This window comes from Vanessa cardui, chromosome 27, assembly GCF_905220365.1.
Source record: "Vanessa cardui chromosome 27, ilVanCard2.1, whole genome shotgun sequence".
NCBI lineage: Eukaryota > Metazoa > Arthropoda > Insecta > Lepidoptera > Nymphalidae > Vanessa > Vanessa cardui.
The window spans coordinates 3128735-3150068 of NC_061149.1; the positions used below are offsets into that span (position 1 = coordinate 3128735).

General features: G+C 36.1%; 1 protein-coding gene across 9 annotated transcripts in view; it reads right to left on the reverse strand.

Moving 5' to 3' along the window:
• The window catches only part of LOC124541265 (phosphatidylinositol 4-phosphate 5-kinase type-1 alpha), an 84472-nt gene that overhangs the window by 29636 nt on the left and 33502 nt on the right, over positions 1–21334 (reverse strand). For all 9 annotated transcript variants that reach the window (XM_047119163.1, XM_047119161.1, XM_047119165.1 and 6 more), the window contains exons 4-8: positions 5260–5471; positions 4258–4422; positions 2946–3098; positions 1837–1989; positions 1155–1300 (exon numbers count right to left, since the gene is read on the reverse strand). In XM_047119163.1, the coding sequence (XP_046975119.1) occupies positions 1155–1300; positions 1837–1989; positions 2946–3098; positions 4258–4422; positions 5260–5471 (829 nt within the window). The remainder of the gene's footprint in view (positions 1–1154; positions 1301–1836; positions 1990–2945; positions 3099–4257; positions 4423–5259; positions 5472–21334) is intronic.

Consider the following 21334-nt stretch of genomic DNA (forward strand, 5'->3'; position numbering starts at 1 on the left):
TAAATAAATATGAGACAACATCACATACATTATTCTGATCCCAATGTAAGTAGCTAGAGCACTTGTGTTACGGAAAATCAGAAGTAACGACGGTACCACAAACACCCAGACCCAAGACAACATAGAAAACTAATGATAATCTATATCGATTCGGCCGGGAATCGGACCCGGGACCTCGGAGTGGCGTCCCATGAAAACCGGTGTACACACCAGTCGACCACGGAGGTCGTCAAATATCAAATACGCGCCTGAATTAATACAATAGCAAAAGTACTATAGTTTATTGACAATTCATCTAAGAAGGAATAAACGTAAACAAACCGTAGACGTACGTATTCCTTGCGATGGGCTAAATGGCTCTGCTATATTGTACACTACTTATTTATTTACTTATAAATTCACACTTTTATATCCAATTTAATTTTACTTCCAAAGTTTCGATAAGAGATTCGTCGACGTTCAAAACGCCATTTTTTCACGAATCCATAGTTTTTTTTTATGTTATATGTTGGCGGACGAGGAGATGGTAAGTTGGCACCATCACTCATAAACAATGAGGCTGTAAGGAATATTAACTATTCCTTACATCGTCAATGTGCTACCAACCTTGGGAACTAAGATGTTATGTCTCTTGTGCCTGTAGTTACACTGGCTCACTCACCCTTCAAACCGAAACACAACAATACTGAGTACTGTTATTTGGCGTTAGAATAACTGATGAATGGGTGGTACCTACTCAGACGGGCTTGCACAAAGTGAACCAATAGTGAATATCATAGATTATTATTCGATGTCAAAAGTTGTTTAATTGGCTTTTACATTTTTTAAACATTGGACAACATGACATACATTACTCTGATCCCATATAAATATCTAAAGCACTTGTGTCATCGAATATCAGAAGTAACGACGGCACCACAAACACCCAGACCCAAGACAACTTAAAAACTAGTAATAATCTTCATCGGCCGGGAATCGAACCCGGCACCTCGGAGTGGCGTAACCATGACCATAGCAAAACCGGTGTACACAATTTTCTACCACAGAGGTTTTGTGTTTAGAAGATACTATGCAAAGACTTCATTAAACCATTAACCCATTATACATATATGAATGATATATGAATGATATATGAATGATATATGATATGATACCTCGTTCTATTGAGCCCACTCTTCTTGGGTTCGCCCTCATTCTCGTCGTCACTCTGGCCGGAGTCTGTCCTCTTTCTGGCCTCCGTCTTCTCGCGTTGAGCCTCGTCGAGATTGTGGATGCCGACTAGCAGTGAATAGTCCATTATCTGGAATCGAAATTGACAAATATTTTATATTAATGCAATAGTGTAGTAGACAAATATTGTCACGATTATAAGTGGTCACCAACGTTTCCTTACATCGCCATTTATCTTGGGAACTCAAAAGTTGAGCCCATCGTTCGCCAATACACTACCAATCTTTGTTACTGTGTATGTTATGTATCTTTAAATCAGAACACTACAACAACAATACTAACTACTTCTGATGATGATGAGATGGATACCTATCTATATGAGCAAATATATGCATTATTTACAGCCTGTAAATTTCTAACTGCCGGGCTTAGGCCTCTTCTCCCTTTGAGGAGAAGGTTTGGAGCATATTCAACCACGCTGCTCCAATGCAGGTTAATAAATAATAGACACAAAGTTTCCTCACGATGTTTTCCTTCACCGCCGAGCACGAGATTAATAATAAACACAAACAACGCACATGAAAATTCAGTGGAGCTTGTCTGGATTTGACCGTGCAATCATCGGTTAAGACGCACGCGTTCTAACCACTCGGCCATCTCAGTTACCTTAAAACTCTCCAAGACACGGCAGTCCCTCTGCATTGTCTTGATGAGAGCCGTGTACGTGTCAGCCTCTAAGAAGATGCCTTCCGTGTGATGTTCCATGAAATCCAAGTCTTTGTAGGTCGGTGAACTTTTTTGTCTTTCCGTTTTACTTGCCTGCAAGAAATTTAGAATTACCAACTGAATCCTATTGAGAATGAAGTCTAGAACTTTTTGTCAACCTTGGGAGTAATAAGTAGCATATGTTCTTTCTTGGGGTTTAAGATATATACCAAATCATCAATATTGGTAGTTCAGCGGTGAAAATATAGCATAGAGACAGACATACACACAGACATGGATGTATGACAACAAATGACCGCACGGAAGATTAATATAGACAAATACTTCAATGTCCTATGAGCGATTACCCAGCTACATAAGTGTGAAAAACTGGAGATCTTCGTAACTGGTGTAAGGCAAGTCAGAGTAAGGACATAGAAGATTTTCTCTCTACTTCTGCTTTTCCTCACCCTTAGCCAAAGAAGCCAGGGCCATACACAATTAAGTGGTTACTACATAAAGATATTTCTTCATGAAAGTTTTGGTGCTATAACTAGATGACACTGCAATGCATACATTTCTATACTATACAATCAATCGCCTTGATAATTGGCATTTACACACAAACATTGGTGTTTTGGACATGCCACAGCGTACCTTCTTAGTGACTTCTGCATAACTCGGACAAATTAATATCAGAATAGTCTCATTCATTTAACGGTTGCTTATATACGAACTAATTTAATCACAACTTTATGTGCGAACATTTCCGCTACTATATGGACCAACCTGCGGTCACATCTGGTTGGTAATAGCTCTGGCCTTGAACTACATAAATATACCCAAGCTATATATACACATCAAATACAAGTACATACAACATATTCCTGTATGGTACGTTTTCACTATCGAAATTTTTGACATAGTTTACATTACATTACCATCTGTAATAACACCCCCCTTCGCCTTTCCTCAAACACGCACACCCAAAGAATCTATTTAAATTGTAAGTAAAAATTGTTTATAACATATACACACAAAGACATTATAGATAACCAGCATCCACTGACCTTTCTCTTGTAAGTAGAACCTTTGAGATCGTACTTCTGATGAAGCTTCACGTACGATGGCAGCAAATTGTTCATAGCGACTAACCGCACGTTCTTACTGTTGCACTGATAACAATATAAACCGAAGAACTTTGGTAGCAACGTGCGGGGGTTCTGCGGAAGAGATGGTTTTCATATAATTATACTAGCGGCAAGATACGATGGCCGTTTTGACACATTAAAAAAGTGATGTAGTAAATTTATTATCGATAAAATATATTTAAATCTTTGTTTTTTTGCAAGTAATTTAATTCAAGTTTAAGTTGCAAGTAGTATGTGATTAAAAAAGTTATATAAATAATATATAAAATTAATTTAAGTAACATATTCGAACGAAATCAATTTAAATAAAAAAATGGAATTAGAATGAATAACTTTATAAACACATTACATACAAGAAATAAATTGATACAAAAAATAAACCAAAAACACTAGTGGCGATATTTAATCGGATTCGTAAAAAAAGTTATCTTCGCGGTACCCTGATATTTGTAGTTTAGAAATCACATTCGATAAATTTTATGACTAACTGCACGTCACTATTGACAATAAAGAACAACAATTTGCTCCTTTGATGTAATTATTTATTAAATACGAAACTTCATGAGCGGGCAAACGTCAAAACGGCCATCATAGCGTGCCGCTACTATAGTACATTTCTGATACAACATGATGATGATCGGACAAAGTAGACCAGCCAACTATGCATGACATATTATATCAACCTCTATTCATTTACGGTCATACGTTTTTTGGAAAGTGGAAGAGTGACCTTCCATCTTGCCAGACTACGGGTCGTTACTGGTAATTTTTCGATAGAAAAATATAACAACTTTTTATAGGCCCAACCTCGCTATCTTCGGTCTTATTTTTAAGAACCAAGAAATCAGTGACATTATTTTCAATTCTGAACACAACATTACTAAGTATTGCAGTGTGGCGGTATATGTGATGAGTGTCTGGACCGAAATGGTAAAAAAAATGTAATATGCTAACTTCCAAGTTATCTTACTTATTCTTCAGTACACAAAATATAAAAGACAACTTACGATAGAAAAAAGATCTAACAGTATAAATATCAAGTATGCAAATACGACCTTATACACATATAATGGAATCTTCCAAACAACGCCTATGCCCTATTTTGTCCTTTTCATTTTCTAAAAGAAGAACAGGACAAAATTGGGCATAGTAGACATCCTCTAATCACAGAAAACGAGGATAAAATAGATGCCCTATTTCTAGTGTTTCGAAAATTGTGACAAATCCTCACCTGATCGAGATTCAAGTAGTAACCGGGCAGAAGTTTCTGCAGGAACTCGCCTTCCTTGTGCTGGACTGTTTTAATGATGAACTCGTCATCGTTTGTGAGATAAAAGATGCTGCCGGACGCTCCGGGATTGCTGAGCTCGCGTAACGGGGCGCTGCACATTGACATCTAGAAAATTAAAACAATTATACATCTTTTTTACATTTCACATTCTGGTATAATTCTTAGGACATATTACGGTTGCCTCTTTCAACAGTGAATATCAAATTAGTTGATAATATTATACAACTCACGACTCAAATATACGCGGAAAAAATATTAATATATATTATCTAACACGAATAATGCGATAGGAAAGCTATCCGACAAAATTGAAGAGACATAAAGCTCAAAATCAACCAAAGTAAAGTTACTTCCAACCAAATAACACTGTCATCAACTTAACTGCTATCATAGATGTTATGACAAAATACCCTATACTACTAATTGTTCTTACCCAGAATTTGAATCTAGGATATAAAAATCTGGAGCCTTATAAGCTAGACATTACGAATTCGTAGCAGTAATCGATACTAATGACATTACCATCCATAACGATGGTTTGAAGTTGTTACTGTTAAATGTTTTGCTTCAATTGTTGATACATTTAAAACTCATATTCAAATATAAGCCATATTATTATATAAAAGATTATAATGTAGATGATAATAGAGCTCGGAATTAGAATTTGTTATCGTACAGGATATATAAATATATTTTAAATGATTATTATGTATGTTATGTGTATATGAAATAGTGACAAAATGGGCTTCCAAACCACTACAAGCTATGCCGATTTCTGAAAAAAAAACGATCTCGAAAGATCCAAGATCCAAATTCAGAAAAGAACAGTTATGATGTTGACGTCAAAATATGGTATTTAATGTCAAACTCTATCATATATAAGTGTGACGTCACGATTCGCACGACTGGATTAAATCAAATATATATAAAAAACACACTCACAAGGAAATCGTCTGGCTGTATTCCGAACAGATCTCGGAAGTATCTGAAGGCTATCGGGGCGTACGTTTTGAACTTGAACTCGGAGTAGTGGTGAGCGGGCGTGTGGTTCGATCCCTCGGACGGGAAGTTTGTCGTCTCGACTGTCATGAAGTCCTGCATGAGAAGATCGCGTTCCGGCTTCGAGGCAAGACCACCGATTGCGTGTTGGATACCTGGAAGAGATTAGTTCGAGTAAAGTAACAGCCTGTTTTTGTCCCACAAGTGGGCTTAGACTTCTCGGTCACGAGACGGTACACATTTGTTAGAATACATTTCCTATAAATGAATAAATATTGGAAAACATCACATAAATTACTCTGATCCCAATATAAGTAGCTAAAACACTTGTGTCATGATAAATCAGAAGTAACGACGGTACCACTAATACCCAGACTCAAGACAACACAGAAAACTTTTAGTACATCGACCGGGAATCGAACCCGGGACCTCAGAGTGGCGACCCATGAAAACCGAGGTACACACTAATTGACAATGGAGGTCTTCAAATTTTTCGTGACAACCTCGCAAGGTTTTTTGTCACCATCAAGCACGATTTAAATTAAAAAAATTAGGCACATGATTATTCAGTGCTAATAGCCCAGATTTGAAACCTCAACTAGTTTCACGACTCGTAAAAATACGTCATTCATTATATTGCAAACGTATTACCCATCTTATTTAACTAGGTCATCTCTTTAGGTCAGTTTCATTGTATGCGCTTGTGATATTCACCAACCCACATTACTATTGCAATATAAACCTTGCAATTTAAGAATACAATGGAAATACAGTACATTGCATCTATACGTAGGAACATTTCATTTGATGATATATATTTCGATAATCATTAATGAAAGAAATAAAGTACTGTTCATTTACGACATCACATTAGAAACTTCAAAAATAATCACCATTTCTTTACTATATAGTCCATGTGTTATATACAAAAACCTTCCTCTCGAATCACTGTATCTATTAAAAACAAAACTGCAACAAAATCCGTTGCGTAGTTTTAAAGATTTAAGCATATATAGGGACAGAGAAAGCGACTTTGTAGTGATCATATGTGTGTGTGTTACATGTGTTTGTAATTTCGATGCATGTGTGTGTTTTTGGTCCTCTGTCACAGGATAAATAAATCTATGCGGATATTAGTGCAACATAACACTTATTTAAAATGCCAAAGAGATAGCGTTTTTTTTTACTAACGGAATGTCACGTTTCAAACATTTTCCGGCTGTACGATGTGGCCAAGGTTATCTAATTCAATGTCAAGTGCCAACAAACGCATCAATGTTGAATGATTCACGGTGAATCGAAATCTCGAAACTTAGAAAAACTTTGAATCATTACTAGTACATAACATTAAGATTATATTATTCATTAAAAGAGTACTTTTTAGAAAGAAACGCCTGGAGTTAGGCTCGGTTTCCATCATAGGACACTGATTACTGTAAATAACAGCTTTGTAAATCTGTTTATTTGGAAAGAGCTGCTTTCCGAAACGGTGGTAGTATTTAATTACTGACGATTCAAAAACGCTTCATTGTGAAGTTTACTTGAATAAAATTGATTTGAAAGAAGAAGAAGATGATTTGACGGATAACAAAAAAGGACTATTTAACGAGGAAGCGATTTGCATTTAATTCTTAAATTCATACTGTTAACTTATCATTATGCAAAATTTGCATTACTATATATAATTATATTATACAGTTATTAGCTTAAATTAAAAGTCATACAACAACAACAACAGCTTGTCAATTTCCAACTGATGGGCTAAGGCCTCATCCCCTTTGAGGAGAAGGTTTGGAACTAATTCTTACTACTTTGGAAATTAGACACATGCAGGTTTCCTCACGCTGTTTTGCTTCACTGCCGAGCATGAGATAAATTATATACACAAATTAAGCACATGAATATTCAGCGGTGCTTGTCTGGGTTTGAACCGTTCTAACCACTGGGCCATCTCGGCTCATAAAGTTCAGAAGATTTTTACACTTAAGACCTAATGAAAGTTATTTTTATTCAAACTTTACGCTTATGCACTTTTACATGGACAAGCCTACACACACATACACCAATCCAAATTATCATACTCTGGAAACTTCAAAAACTGGAGTAATTACATAGGAACGAATAGTAAAGTCAACATTGATTTTACATAACAATACCGCGAATCAGAATCCAACTAGCCGGGTCGGTCATTGCCCGATTGGCTACAGAGATTTACGTACTGTTCGAATTACATATTATACAAGATTTAATTACGCAATCGGACAAAATATAACTAACGTTTCGAATTCGTTTTATGAATGCGAAAGTTTGTATGTAGTTGTGTTTGTTACACAACACGCTTCAACGAATGGACGAATTCTAATTAATTTTGCTATAAATTTTTACGTGGAATCTTGTAAAAAAACCATGTGTTGCTTGTTACAAAAAAATATATATTTAAATCAATGCAAAAGAGTGACACTTTGTCATAAGTAATGTCTGTTAGATTAAGTACTTACCTAAACTAACAAATTTAATAAACGTAGAATTAAGTTCATTTGTTACGATTCAATGTATTAACTACTCAACTGATAATCATACAACTTTGCATACTAGGAAACAGTAACAGTAACACATACTCTGTATACTGGTAACACTTAACGCCCACTATTCTTAAACAAATTTAGTTTTTATTTTGTAATATATGGTTTGGCGGATGAGCATATGTACCTGATGATAAGTAGTCATCATTGCCCATAGACGCGCCACCTTGCGAACTAAGATGTAATGTCCCTTGTGCCTGTAATTACACTGGTTCACTCACCCTTCAAACCGGAACACAACAATACTGAGTACTATTGGTGTAAGGTATCGTTGAGGATCCACCTATTCTATAAACGCATCAATTTACTTGCGGTCCAAGTCGAATCGAAATCATACCGTAACCGATAGAAATAGCTGATAGCTGAGGCCAATAATATGTGAGAAATAATCTAAGTTAAATCGTAAACGTATCAATACCGTTATTAGCATAATTGTCCCCCAGATTAGAAATTACCTTTATGGATAGACATCGCCAGGACTGATGGTGTCTCGTAAGACTGCGATATGGATAAAGTATCACCCATAGCTTCCAATACACGTACATCAACCAATCACTCAAACTGAACCAATGAATACCAACAGCCTCGTTGTATTGACGAATAAAAAATGTCCTAATCAAGATCATTCAGTGATAAAAATGGCGCGTATTTCGGGCTATATTTATTCAGATCAGCGAATTGCTTGTTCTTAATTCTTTTACGAGTGATGGAAGGATATTATCTGTGTATTTACAGCTGACTGATAGCGCTTGTCCTCGCTTGTGAATACGATCAAAAGGAGCCAAAGGACTTATCAGGTGAGTCTACTGGCACTCAAGGCGAAGAATGATTATTCTCTTCGAATTAATGCCACAATCTTAACCATCGTTGAGATGTTTCATCTCGACTCCATCAGACGACGCTAATAGAAATTGCGAAGAGCATCTCATTGCACAAAAGTTGGAGTTATTTTCATACTGTAAGAATTCGTCCATCGGTGTAGACCCAAAACTATACAGTTAAGTTTGTGAATGAACTGAAAAATCTCTATTTTTGGCAAAGGGTTCTTCTCTCCAATTGAAGATAGGTGCTCAATCGATTAGTGAGGCTGACGTTGAGGCTTCGACACCATACATTCGAACACACTAACGAGGTTTTCTTTACCCACAAACATGAGAACTTTTAAATAGATCACTTCAAACCTAATTTTTTGGCAATCTACATTATTCAAATCAAAAACTCGAATTTGGAATATGCTTTTTTTTTCACAACATTAATGGCAAAGGTATTTCTTTAAGCACAAACATGACAACTTTTAAATAGATCACTTCAACCAATTCTTTGGCAATCTACATTATTATCAAAACAAAATCACAAAACAAAAACTTGAATTTGGAATAGGCTTTTTTTTCACAACATCAATGCAAAGGTATCACAGATCACATCTCACGTTGATAAAAAAAATAGTACTACAAGGAAAAAAAATATGATTAACGAAATAATTACGAGAAACCGTATCGTATGTTTGTTCTTTACTCTTGTGAGTAAACAGTTTATGAGATACGGCGGGTGGCAGGTTGCAGGAACGTGAAACGTGTCGCCATATATAAAGTGCTATGTAAATATTTAAAAAAAACATTTTTAACGAGGCGTAAAACCAAATACTGTTATTATCATTTTACCGTTTATCTTGTTCAAATCATCTTACGTTATAACTAGATGTGGCTGCGACTTCGTGCGCGTTTGAATTGAATAAAGAAATTTTCTGTTCGCTGATTTAAGTAACTTTGATTAAAGTAACTTTTTAATTCTGTGTAAGGCAGCCTTTGTGATATGAAGTCGTTGGTGGGAGACATCCGACGTGATGACGGCGCGAGTATTAGCGCAGACAGTATTTGCACATTCCAGCGTGACTTTATTATTATTTCATATATAATTCTAAAATAAAGAAGTTATTCTTCATTACATCAGCCAGTGAAACTCTCTTCAAAATCGGTCCAGTCGTTCCAGACATTAGCCTGAACAACCTGTTAGAAAATATGAACATATTTTGTCGTGACATCAAATAATCGTCTTATTTCAATCTATTTAATTTTGTCTATGGCTACACTTCCTGTATGATAAAGTCCTTACTATTAAAATAAGGTTGTCCGTTGTCAGCTTTCACAGAAGTACGTTGTTTTATTACAAACAAACAGACATACATTCAAAAACTATAAAAAAATGTTATTTTGGTAAATATACGGTATATTTACCAAAATAACATAATATAATAGGAAGTCCGTAATATACATATGCATTTAGTAAAAAGCGATTATTTTAATATTACAAACAGACACTCCAATTTTATTATACGTAAATATAGATAGATATCAACGAGGCCGGTGAAAACGTCAAACGGCTGTCAGGTTTCATAATTTCGATCATCCATGTTTGGATGAAGTTTGAGGCTTCGAATTTGGACAAGCATACTTTATTTCAATACGTAAAATGAGTAGGAATATATTATGAAAACAAAAAAATAATTTAAAGCTTGGTATATTTTTCTATTTTTATCGTAATATATGTATTATTGAAATATTTTTCACTTTGCTTGTTGTGGTGTCCCATAACTAAAGAAGCAAGCTTTGTGCAAGCCCGTCTGGGTAGGTACCACCCACTGATCAGTTATTCTACCGCCAAAAAACAGTATTCAGTATTGTTGTGTCCCGGTTTGAAGGGTGAGTGAGCCAGTGTATCTACGGGCACAAGGGACATAACATCTTAGTTTCCGAGGTTGGTGGCACATCGACGATGTAAGGAATAGTTAATATTTCTTACAGCGTCATTGTCTATGGGTGATGGTGACCACTTACCATCAGGTAGCCCATATGCTGCTCGTCCGCCTACCTATACCATAAAAAAGCACAACTTGTAACTCTTACATTGTTTTATTTTAAGAACATATATTTAGTGTGTGTATTTTGTTGGAGACTTATAAATTAAATAAACAAATGAAGACGATGACGTCATCCTAACCGATTAGCAAACTACGTAGGCCACGTTATAAGTATACAAGTTTATAAACAAATACATGTGCACTCTCTAATCGCTGACTATCATCATCCTATGGACGTCAAATAAGACACATCGGGATAGACTTTAGGAACACGGTGACCTAAAATTAACGAGGAAACCTTCAAATTCTTAGATAATTTTTACGTTAGGGGTTTTTGAATCCAGGACCTCTGAATCTACCGCCTTATACTCAGTACTATAGCCAATCAAACACCAGTGAGTCAGAGACGATTATTCTATTTATTTTAAACACAGATTATGTTTACATTTTTTTATTATCAGTCCTGAATTCCAAACTAGCGTTCGCTGTGTTTTGGAACTCCCATTAAACTGGAACCCAACAACACTGTGTATTGTTTGGCGGTAGAGAATGTGATGGTACCTACCCAGACGCACTTGCACAAAGTCCTATCCCCCAGTAAAAAATCATAGTGATCGTAATAACCGAAATGGTTTAACAAAGGCAAATACACCAATATTAAAAGTATGGAATGATTAATATTTCTTACAGCGCTATTTATGGTGGCGATCACTTCGCTACCATTTGTTGGCAAGTTTGATCTAAAAAACAATTTCCAATTACATATAAAGGAAGTCATTGCCTCTATTTATTTATTTTTTTAATTGATCTAACCACGCCAGAGACCTCAACCAAACCGCCATGTACGGACGAAACACACACATAGAAAACGGACAAAAACAAACACTAATTAGTTTCACACATCGATGTCACACAATTGCATAATACGTGTCACGTCTCGGGAGTACGGCTTTGCATGTGTGCCACTCACACATACATATGTAACATGTGCATATGTGTGTGTGACTTCCCTTGACGATTATATAAAAGATTGAATCATTAATTTGTTTTAGAATATTATTTATTCGCATGTTTACATTAGTCATTGCTACGAATGGTATTGTATTGATAAATTAATATGCATTATTATTTAATGAATATTATACAGCTGTGGATATAGTACGACACAACTTAGACGAAGCATCGGCAATTCGATAAAATCGATTACTGCCGATTCACACAACCAATAGAAATAGCTCCCTATCGGGCCATTCGACGCTATTCGTCGCTATAGATTCTCGCGTCAGTTCAACCCAAGACAGCAAGTGCATGTAAATCGACGTGTCAAATTGACGAAAACATTAGGTCATATGATATTACAAGTTATTATGTTTGTGGAAAGATCATATTTACATGATAATTAATTAATTCGGATGTGATCGGTTTTTCGAATTTTGCCGATGCTACGTCTAAGTTGTGTCGTACTATACCTTTTTTATCAGTTCGAGTTATTAGATAGCAGGGGCTATGACGATTCATCGATACAGCTTCGATTGCCGGAAGTAACACTATGTTTTCAAAACCTTGCCATATAATCTAATTTTCGTACAAAACATAAATTGTATTCTCTACAGACTAACGTCCGTACTTTTTCCGAGTTGATATTTTATACAATATTTCACCGCGGCTTCGCTCGCATTTCAGGAGTCTTGTTTGGGGTTCAAACTTGCTTTAGAGCAAATTTCATCTGAATCTGTTCAGAGGTTTGACCGTAAAACAGTAACAGGCAACAGTAACTTTTGCATTCATAATATTATGTGGAAACTTTGCTGGATAATGCGATATCTAAACTGTATTATGTAATTAGATTATATTTTATATCTGTTTGTTTCCCAAATATTAAATAAATAAATACATAAATAAATTAGCGTTGATATCAATAAGGTTTCGTTTAATCCTTATTAACAAACATAGTATAAAGTAAAGTAAGTAAAGTAACAATCCTGTACATTTCCCACTGCTGAGATAAGGTCTCCTCTTACATTAAGGAGAGAGTTTGAAACATATGCATATTTATTATCAGCATTGCACCCGTGCAAAGCCGGGTCGGGTCGCTAGTTTGGTAAATAATTAACGTTTTCAACACCACGGTAGATCTTTATTTTGTTGTCAAATGGAATTATTATCCACATAATGGAAGCGCAGCGGTGACCTTTCGCTTAATGCTTTTCAACGATCATAATAGATTGCTCGCTATTGTATTACATTTAAATGAATACTATTGCAATAGAAATAATCATTTAAGTCCTAGCTGGGTCTAGTTGTTATTATAACTATATAGGACTTGCGACCCGACTAGCGACAAGGGTCGGCTCCACACGGGTACAATACTGGTACTAAATATACTACAGAATTTATTTATACACGACATCACATTAGAAACTTCTAAAATGATCACTGCTTGTTTACTATATTGTCCATGTATTGTATACAAAAACCTTCCTTTCGAATTACTCTACCTACTAAAAAAAAAACTTTTAGTGTCGGTCACGGGTTCACTTCCTTCATTAGGGAAATAAAGGAATTATCAAAAAATTTATAAAGACTTGGTGGTAGGGCTTTGTGCAAGCCCGTCTGGGTAGGTACCACCCACTCATCAGTTATTCTACCGTCAAATAACAGTACTCAGTATTGTTGTGTTCCGGTCTGAAGGGTGAGTGAGCCAGTGTAACTACAGGCACAAGGGACATAAAATCTTAGTTCCCAAGGTTGGTGGCACATTGACGATGTAAGGAATGGTTATTATTTCTTACAGCGTCATTGTCTAAGGGCGATGGTGACCACTTACCATCAGGTGGTCCATATGCTCGTCCGCCAACCTATACCATAAAAAAAAATAAAGAGAATAAAGGATTTTACACGAGTGAAATATCATTTGAGTTTGCTCATCCGTCTATGTAATATCGATATACTTATATAAACATAATATCGCTAACTCATCGTGATGATACCTCTCCGATAACCGAATTATAACTCCGATTGAGTTCATAATAGGTTGGGGAAAAAGTTTCTTCGTATTTTATATGAAAATTCAAAAAGTTTTTTTTTATAGTTTATTTACATTTGAATAAAGTATGTAGGTGCCATTTTGTTTCATAACTTTTTGCCATCTTGTTGGTAGTGACATGATCCCATTGCTGTAAAAATTTTGGGGCTTCTGATCGAAAAACTGCGACAAGTGGTTTTGGCAGTCCTCTCGTGATGTTAACCTGACACTGCCTAAGGAATTCTGCAGAGACCGAAACAGAAGAAAATCTGAAGGTGCAAGGTCAGGACTATACGGCGGATGCATTAATACCTCCCAGCCAAACTCTCGTAATTTTTGTTGAGTGGCTAAAGATGTGTGAGCTCTAGCGTTGTCATGGTGAAAAACCACACCCCTTCTGTTGATCAATTCTGGCCGCTTTCTCTCAATTTCTTGCTTCAATCTCATCAATTGTTCGCAATACAGTTCTGAATCGATGGTCCTGCCGGGCGGTAACAGCTCATAATGAATGATGCCCTTCCAATCCCACCATACACACAGTATTACCTTGTTGCGAGTTAATCCGGGTTTTGCCACAGTCTGTGAAGCTTGACCGGCCTTTGACCACGACCTTTTTCGCACGTTCTTGTCGTATGTGATCCACTTTTCATCACCAGTTATCAGCTTCTTCAAAAATGGTTCGGTTTCATTACGTCGTAATAAAGAATCACAAATGAGTACACGGTTCATTAGGTTTCTTTCAGTGAGTTCATGAGGCACCCATATATCGAGCTTTTTTGTGTACCCAGCTTTATTCAAATGAGTCAAAACCGTTTTGTGGCCATTTGCTAGTTCTTCAGCTACATCGTAACTACTAATATGCCGATCTTGCTCCACTTTTTCAAAAATGGCATCAATTTTGTCCGTTACAGAGCGACCAGAGCGAGATGTATCTTTGATATCAAAATTTCCGGCTTGAAAACGCTTAAACCAAATTTGCGCTACTCTCACAGATACTGCATTAGGTCCATAAACATCACAAATTTTTTTCGCGACTTGAGTTGCATTTTTACCTTTTTTATAGTAAAATTTTAAAATGTATCGAATCTCTTCTTTAGATTCACTCATTTTAACAACAACAAAAACAAATGAAATTCACACAAATTCCTAATTTGAATTTGGAAGTGCCTTCTTTAAAATTAAAACTTTTTAATGATACCAAAACCAGCCAGATACAAATGGTATAGCCAAAGAGATTTTATTACAAGTTCATACATACTATATGCGAAAAGACTTTTTCCCCAACCTAATATTTAACGCAGATACTACTTTGTATTGGAAAGGTATTTGAAGTACCAACTTTATTGGGTGAAAATTTCAGATAAATTTGTATTAATTATACGCTGAAAAAAGTCGGGACGAACAGTTAGTTTTTTTTATATGTTAATTAGAGAATAATTTTTCAATCTTTTCATCATCATCAAAATAAACTTTATTCAAGTAGGCCACCACAAGAACCCCTGAATCGTCATTCTACAACCAAGCGAAGCTACCACCGGTTCGGAAAGTAGATTCTACCGAGAAGAACCGGCAAGAAACTCAGTAGTTTCTCTCTTTTTTAACATTTAAAAATACAAAGTCATGTTAGTTAAATACAATTATTTAAATTAATATACCCTGCGTGGAAGTCGACAGATATTAGCTCCACGCTTTTTTATCATCTATAAAATCTTGTATTGAATAATATGCTTTTTCTACCAATGTATTTTTTACAAACGATTTGAATTTACTAAACGGCAAAGTTTAAAATGTCATCACAGGTACCATGGACATAGATGCTCGGTTATCTGCCCTAGAGAGTCGGGTTTCATCACCTCTCTCAGGTCATCGGTCCACCTGGATTGGAGGGCGTCGTAACGCTGTTTTACCGACTCGCGGTTACCGTTATTTGTGACTAGCCTGCTACCACTATTTAATATATGTAAATATATATACAAATTAAACATAGCACGATTCAGTGGTACTAACTAGTGGTTTGAACACATTGTCACGGTAGCATGCGAAAGCGATCTCGTGGCGCCCACTAAACCCCAAGAATAAGGAGAAGAAACGGAGAGGATACCTCTGGTTTTAGAATAGTCATAGTAAAGAGTACTAGGCGTCCTTGGCACCAGCATTTACCCTCCCCCCTCCACTACACGTAGAGGAAAAGCGTGGCGTATTTCTCTAGCGAGAAATTCACAAAGGATTTGAACAGACAATCTTCTATTAACACGCGTTCTAACCATCTGTGTCCAGAGTCGGATTTAAAGGTCTGGAGGCCCTGGGGCCACAAAGCAGTGGAAGCCCTAGACCAACAGGAGCGTGAAGATCCTAATAATTATATCATGGATTAATGGATTAGCTTAAGGTTTTATTAATTTGAATCAGTAAGTATTTATTGACTGGTATCGGTAACTTTTAAAATATTAAGTAAGATTATTATAATTTGACTATATCTCGGTATTTAATAACTCACTTAAAACTTTTGTGGCCCCCACTTATGTGGAAGCCCCAGGGCAGTTGCCCCGGTTGCCCTTCCCTAAATCCGGCCCTGTCTGTATCGTTTGACATATTTCTTCCAAAAAAACACACAATAACATCAAAGAAAAGTCCATAATACAGACAAATTGTTGTATTTTGTTTTCATATGTCCAAGTCATATAGCCTTACGTCGTCGCCTCCATCCAAGTCCACGAGTTCATTTAAATCGATTGCAATGCGAGAGAAACGCCCACAATGCCCATTTGTTTACGTCGGGCCGATAACTATACGCCCGGCGAGTATATTGTAGGCAGTAACGACTTTATTTCCAGTTGATATTTATTCGTTTATGAGATATTAATGACCTATGCATGTGTGTCGGAGCTAAATGTTAAAGAAATAAATAACGACCTCCGTGGACGAGTCGTGTGCACAGTGGTTACATGGGTACGCCACTCACCACCACGAGGTCCAGAGTTCAATTTCCGACCGAAAACCGTTTTCTATGTTGTCTTGGGTATGGGTTATGTTGTCTTGGATCTGGGTGTTTTTGGTACCGTCATCACTTCTGATTTTCCATAACAGTTCTTTAGCTACCTACTTACATATGGATCAGACTTATGCATGTGATATGTAATATTTATTACCATATATTATTTATTTAAAACGTGTTCGGGAAGTGTTTTAGTTAGTATTTCGTTTAGTAGAAAACTACTAAAGAGAAAAATTTACTATTCACATAATCATAATGCTTGTCACGATTCGAACACGCGATCTTACTAATACCATCTAATTATTATTGTAAATGCGAAAAATGAGTTTGTTAACCTATCACAAATAAACTTCTAAGCCGACAACACCATGAGATGAATCATACATACATACATGTCAATGGCCCAGAAATTGATAATTTACTGTCTTAGTGGTAGCCTTTTGTGAATGCCTACCTGGGGGCACTCTACAGCTATGTAGCTATAAAATCAGTATTGTTGTATTCCGGTTTAAAGGATTAGTTAGCCAGTGTGACTACAGGCACAAGGGACATAACATCTTATCTCCCAGGGTTATTAAATAAATATAAATTAATTAATATGAGACAACATCACATACATTACTCTGATCCCAATGTAAGTAGCTGAACGTAAATGTAACTTCTGATTTCCACAACACAGGTGCTGTGTTGTGGAAATCAGAAGTAACGACGGTACCACATAACCCAGACCCAAGACAACATAGAAAACTAATAGTAATCTACATCGACTCGGCCAGGAATCGAACCCGGGACCTCAGAGTGGCGTACCCATGAAAACCGGTGTACACATCACTCGACCATGGAGGTCGTCGATTGGCGTATTGGTGATGTAAGGAATGGTTAATATTTCTTACAGCAACAATATCTAAAGGCACTGAGCTCTATCCATCTACCCATATAATTTTAAAAATTACTTACACTATACATATTAAAGGGAATAAAAATTACGTACAGACAACACGATTATACATAGCAGATAGTGAAAGGCTTCACTATAGGATATATTGTACGGGTAAGCGGTAGGGCGAGGCTATATAAGTCACTAATAGAGTTGAACCGTGACGGTCAATATATCGTGACATTAAATTGAAAATATATCGATATCGATAAACTTGTTACATGCCAGATGTCAGACGAAGCAAGATATTTACTTATTTAATAAAAATTATTATGATTTACAAAAGCTACTCTGTTCTTTCGTTCATCACAAACATGTCTCTTCCCGATCGAAATCTATCCACAATTATAGATCTTTAAAAAGGGTCATTACCCTTAGTCGACGGCAAGTTTCTAAAATTCGTATGAAATATTTCATTATAAAATTCAATGACACGCCCCTAAACGCCATAACCATTTATGGCGTTTAGAGGCGTGATTAGAAAAGTCTAAATTATATATTTCGTTTCGTATATCAGACTCGATGGAAACTTATCCACGATAAATTAAATTTTAACGTTTATGAAAAAACTGTTTCGTTTTAATTTTTTTAATCGACTGATGCCGGATTTTAATCTAATAGTAGGTTTAACTATTTTCACCATCGATAATTTGTGTATCGATATATTTACAACACTACCAGAGATAGAGTACGGATTATCGGCTTCGTAGAATAAAGTATTCGCAACGCAGATTCCATTTTTACTTTTTTAAACATTGTACTATTTTAGATCTTGAATAGTTTATTGGGCAAATAGCAACTGCCTAACTACAGTTATTTGTATAATAAAGAAAAACGAAAATTTCTGCCGTTTTTACTATACTATCATCATCCTACTGGACATAGGCCCCCCGTAGAGTGCGCCACGTTGCTCGATCTTCTGCTTCCCTCATCCAGCCTCTACCGGCGTCGTCGGAGGTCGGGTTGGAGGTTGGGTCAGAGGTCGCCCTACACTACGCTTACCGAGACGCGGTCTCCACTCTAGGACTCGTCTGCTCCAGCGACCATCGCTCCTACGACAGATATGACCAGCCCACTGCCACTTCAGCTTACTATAATTTAATGGTAATGTAGTGGTAGGTGTTTGTAAGCTCGTCTGGATATATACAACCCACTCGTAATATATTGTACCAAATCCTTAGTACTAAGTGTGCTGGAGACTTGGTACGCGTTTAAATTTAAAAAAATAATAATCTTGGCCCGTTTCTACATTAAAATGTTTTATAACTTGTTCATTATGTTTTAGGCAGTGTTTAATTTCAACAAAACGCCACATGTGAATCCACTAAACCGCATTGGAGCAGCGTGGTAGAATATGCTCCTAATCTTCTCCTCAAACCGAGTGGAGCCCTCAGCCCAGCAGGCAGACAGGAAATTTACAGGCTCTTACCTTTATTATAATAAAAAAAAATAGTTTATGTTTGTCATACGTCATCAGTCATCACAAGTAATACTAGTAATTTGAGTCAAAACTAAAGTTTCAACACAAATAGTAATTCCTAATCAACATTCCGACTCAATGTTATCTATATTTAAAAACACGTCTGTCATGAAACAAACGAAACAGGCGAAAAAAAAACGTCTTTTTTTTTTAATTTTCGCCAGTGTCATACAGACCGAAAGCATTCAAACGATATGTGTAAGTATTCAAATTTTATGGTGACATGAGCATGATAATATCACACGCCCGTTTTGGGCACTCGTATAAAAACTGTCATGTCATCCATCGATCGATTAATATTGACACACTTTATTCCATATTTGAATTAAAAAAAAGTAGATTAGATTCACGATCAAGGTCGTAAATAAAATAAAAAAAAAAAACATGTTTTCTAACGAAGAGTTGATTGGCGTGAAGGGTGTTATATGATACGAAATGCTACACTCAATATTAAAAGTCAACAGCCACTTTGGAACACTTGAATCCATATATACATACTAATATATAAATCTTGTAGTTCTATAGTAATTATCGTCGTTTCAAACGAAGTTCTTTACTTCTTTTACTCGGCATACAGTTGAATAAACTGGCAGATACTTCACATAAGTAAAAGCGATATACCGCCTCCATGCTACCTTCCCTCTCATTCAAATCCTCTATCTTTTCTTGCTTTTTGTTATTATTTTAATTTACACGGGATTTCTATAAAATATAGTCTCAAAGGTTGTCTATTTATTTCAATGTGTCTGTCATTTAATTCACAATATACAGCGAAAGCAACTGTTTCAATCGGATGTCATAGACACATATATTTTTTTTACAAAATAGATAGGCGGACGAATACGCAAGTTACCAAATAGTTATGGGAAGAAGTGGTCACCACTGTCGAAAGACATTGGCGCTGTAAGAAATTTCATATATTATACTAGCGACCCGAACCGACTACGCACGGGTGCAAAGCTGATACTAAATATACTATGAAATTTACAACTTCACATTAGAAATCTCTAAATTATGAGAATTTCTTTACTATATTGTCCATGTATTATATACAAAAACCTTCCTATCGAATCTACTATCTATTAAAAAAATGAATCAAAATCCGTTGCGTAATTTGCAAGATTTAACCATACATAGGGACAAACAGCGGCAAGCGACTTTGTTTTATACTATGTAATGATAATAACTATAAAGCATTTCTTATCGCCAATGCGCCACCAGCATTGGGAACTAAGGTGTTAAAAAATGCGACTATGTCAGGTGTGACGGTCGTGAGGCAAAGTTCCTCTAAGGCACTTGTTCCTTTCTGATTCCAGAAAGCATTGGAAAAAAGGATAACAATTTCAATCACGTTTAAACTCATCTGCGAAACCTTTGTCTAAGAGTCCAATGAACCAGAGTAGTCATAAGAGACAGACAAAGATCGTACTTTTATTAGCGCTGGTCGTAACTTTACGATGGCATCCGCTTAACGTATACCTCCTCGCATATAACGCAATAACATTTTGTATGACACAACTTAGATGTTACCGATTACTGGCGATATATAAAACCAATACAAATAGCTCCTTATCGCGCCATTCGACGCTATTCGTCGCTATAGATTCTCGCGTCAGTTCAACCCGAAACACAAGTGCATGTAAATCGTCGTGTAAAGTTAACGAGTATATTAGTTCATATGATATTACAAGTTATTACGTTTGTGTAAAGATCATATTCACATAAGAAATAGATATTGATAATTTGGGATAGCGTACTTAATTCGGATGCGATCGGTTTTACGAATTTTGCCGATGCTACGTCTAAGTTGTGTCGTACTATACTTCCGTAATTTTAATCCTGGTACATAAAACTGTACCAGGCGTTTATCTAATAACGTAAATTAACATATAAAGACCATATCTCTCTTTTGAGTGGAGAGTTTGGATCTAATCCCACAACGCTATTCCACAAATAGCAGATTTGAAATCTTTACAAAAATGTTCTCCACGGCCGAACAAAAGATAAATTTAAACATTTAATAAAAATGTGTATCTGTTTGTGATATTAAAATAACCGTTTTTTTACTAAATCTATACATATACACAATACATATACCAAAATGTCATTTTTTTTAAATTTTCTGTCTGTCTGTTTGTTCCG